Below are 3,111 nucleotides of genomic sequence, written 5' to 3'. Positions count from 1 at the left end.
CGTTAACTGTTAAAGGAGTTTTACTTCTTTGGAACAGTAATATGTCATATATTGATTCAGTCGAGGGTACATAACGCTTATTTAGCTTTAAAAACTTGGACAGAAGATTTGTTTCAACATTTTAGAACATCCAGAGTTTCAGTCAATAGAGAGAGGAGACCAACCGAGCCCAGATCGGAGAGAAAGGGAGATCTGCCTTTTTAGGATAAAATATTACTTTGTTCCAAGCTGAGCATTAAAATGTTCAGAAATTTCACAAGATTCCGTGTTTTTTTTTGGTATTTTATTCCATTAATTTATCAAGTTTAAATTTAGAAAAAAAATTACAAGAGCTAATTTATAAAGATTTTTATGGAATATTTCATTCCATTTAGAGGATGATGATACTGTACAAAAAAGTGATATATTCGGAATCTTCAATACTTCTTTTCATTTCTTTGCTTTTCACTGACTTTCCTTCGAAAACTGCGAAAATCCAAAAATGGAAGAGAAATACGAAACCCTGGAAATTCTCCAAAATTCACCAAACTCTGGAGTCTTTAACCTAATCTTTAACCGCCCATCTGTCCGCAACGCGCTTTCTCTCGACTTCTTCAACGAATTCCCCAAAGCTCTTAACGCCCTCGACCAAAACCCTAACGTCGCCGCTATAGTCCTATCCGGAGCCGGCGACCACTTCTGTGCAGGCATCGACCTCAAAAGCCTCAAAGACATCTTCCGCAATCACTCCGGCGACCGCGGCCGCTCCGGTGAGCGATTACGGAGACAGATCAAGTTCATGCAAGATGCCATCACCGCCATCGAGCGGTGCCGTAAACCGGTAATCGCGGCGATACACGGCGCATGCATCGGCGGAGGGATCGATATCGTGACGGCCTGTGACGTAAGGTGTTGTACGAGGGATGCGTTTTTCTCTGTGAAGGAAGTCGATTTGGCTATTACGGCTGATCTCGGATCGCTCCAGAGGCTGCCTGGGATTATCGGGTTCGGCAACACCATGGAGCTGGCGTTAACAAGTCGGAGGTTTTCGGGTCAGGAGGCAAAGGAGTTGGGTCTTGTTTCTCAGGTTTTCTGGTCAAAGGAGGACTTGAGTGAAGGCGTCCGTAACATTGCGGAGGGTAAGTTTGTATTTTTGTTATATTGACTTTACTGTAGTATAATATTATTAAATCAAATAGGCCTCGTGGCTATTTCGAGGAGAATAATATTAGTCCTGAAATCTTATGGTACATTTAATTTGTGGAAAAAAATAATAATAAAATAAAATAATTATTATGTAATTTGATATGATTAATGAAATAAAGTAAAAATAATTATTATGATTTATTACTATATGATTATTTTTTTTATTTTATTTTATTTTTAAATATTAATAATTATAATTTATTTAAAATATTAATAATTGATAATTTAAATATTAATATTTTTATAATTTAATCATTAATATTATAAAATATTATTATTTTATTTTTAATTTCAATATTAATATGATTATTTATTTTTATTTTATATTTAAATATTAATAATTTATAATTTATTTAAAATATTATTAATTGATAATTTAAATATTAATATTCTATTTATAATTTAATCATTAATATTTATTATAAATTTGTTTAAATATTAATAATTTTTTTAAAATATTAATAATTTATAATTTATATAAATATTTATAATTTATAATTTATTATATAATATTTATTATATAATATTAATAATTTATAATTTATTTAAATATTAATAATAAAATAAAAATAGAATAAAATAGTTATTATATAATTTAATATGATTAATGAAATAAAGTAAAAATAATTATTTTGATTTATTACGATATGATTATTTATTTTTATTTTATTTTATTTTTAAATAATGATAATTATTGTTTATTTAAAATATTAATAATTGATAATTTAAATATTAGGATTTTTATAATTTAATCATTAATATTATAAAATATTATTATTTTATTTTTATTTTTAATATTATTATGATTATTTATTTTTATTTTATATTTAAATATTAATAATTTATAATTTATTTAAAATATTATTAATTGATAATTTAAATATTAATATTATAAAATATTATTATTTTATTTATAATTTAAATGTTATTATTTATTATTATTTTATTATTTAATATTAATAATTTATAATTTGTTTAAAATATTAATAATTGATTATTTACATATTAATATTTTATTTACAAATATTAATATGGGTAAAGTTGTAAATTTTTAAATTTATGAGAGGTAATTTAATCTTAACAATTTTTGATAGTTAAAGAAGAGTTTTTACTAATTTTGAAAAATAGGTAAAATGGGAGAATGGTTATTCCTTGCTTAATTGCCAACCAAACAAGAGTAAATAGTAACTAGGAATAGAAGGGGAATAGCTTAGCCATTCCCCATACCAAACATGCAGTTACGTGTGTGTGGTTGAATGTTAAAGAAAGTGATATTGGTTTGGCAGGAATTGGTGGGAAGTCTCCACTAGCCGTGAGTGGGACAAAAGCTGTGTTGCTAAGAAGCAGGGAGTTGAGTTTGGAACAAGGATTAGATTATGTTGCAACTTGGAACTCTTCGATGCTTCTGTCTGATGATCTGACCCAGGCAATCTCTGCCCAAATCCACAAAAAGAAACCTGTTTTTGCTAAGCTGTGATGATGTTGTTGTTGTTGTTCTACTTGGTTACAATCTAGTTCACCTTTAATTCCTTGGAATAGTAACGTTTGTTGTAGTATTTTACTATTAGTAGCTTACAATGCTGACTTGGAGAATATTCCCTTCGTTCACTCGCATCAAGCGGATTGTCAAATTTCAAGTCGTTCTAATAATTTTAATTGTTCAATTTTCTTTTCTTGCTGTGCTCATTATCATTTTATTTTTTTAATGAAAAATTGTGTATTAGAGACGTTTGTGTTCTTTCCTTACCTTCGAGAAATGAAAATGTTTTACGAAGCACTTGTTTTTATACCTGTCAAAATGAGCTTGGCCCATTGGATCGATTTATTTTTTATTGAATATGAAATGAGTTGAGCTTGAAACTTTAGATCCATATTAAAATCGGGCTTATATGGGTCAGTCCACCAAATCAATGGGCTGGGGTGGGC

General features: G+C 28.3%; 1 protein-coding gene across 1 annotated transcript; it reads left to right on the top strand.

Moving 5' to 3' along the window:
• The first annotated feature begins 357 nt into the window (after positions 1-357).
• Positions 358-2,858, top strand: DCI1 (delta(3,5),delta(2,4)-dienoyl-CoA isomerase 1). Its single transcript, XM_007043810.3, has 2 exons — positions 358-1,118; positions 2,472-2,858. Exons 1-2 carry the CDS (start codon positions 482-484, stop codon positions 2,660-2,662), a joined length of 828 nt encoding a protein of 275 aa, XP_007043872.1. The 5' UTR covers positions 358-481; the 3' UTR covers positions 2,663-2,858.
• The last annotated feature ends 253 nt before the right edge of the window (positions 2,859-3,111 follow it).

This window comes from Theobroma cacao, chromosome 2 (assembly GCF_053813885.1).
Source record: "Theobroma cacao isolate CCN51 chromosome 2, ASM5381388v1, whole genome shotgun sequence".
Classification (NCBI taxonomy): domain Eukaryota; kingdom Viridiplantae; phylum Streptophyta; class Magnoliopsida; order Malvales; family Malvaceae; genus Theobroma; species Theobroma cacao.
The sequence above is the reverse complement of the archived record's forward strand: the minus strand, read 5'-3'. Positions and strand labels throughout refer to the sequence as shown.

Bases quoted from the DNA above. Each gene is read 5' to 3' on its own strand.
- DCI1 (XM_007043810.3), top strand. From the start codon at position 482: ATGGAAGAGAAATACGAAACCCTGGAAATTCTCCAAAATTCACCAAAC. The intron at 1,119-2,471 runs GTAAGTTTGTAT...TTGGTTTGGCAG, and splicing joins CGTCCGTAACATTGCGGAGG to GAATTGGTGGGAAGTCTCCA.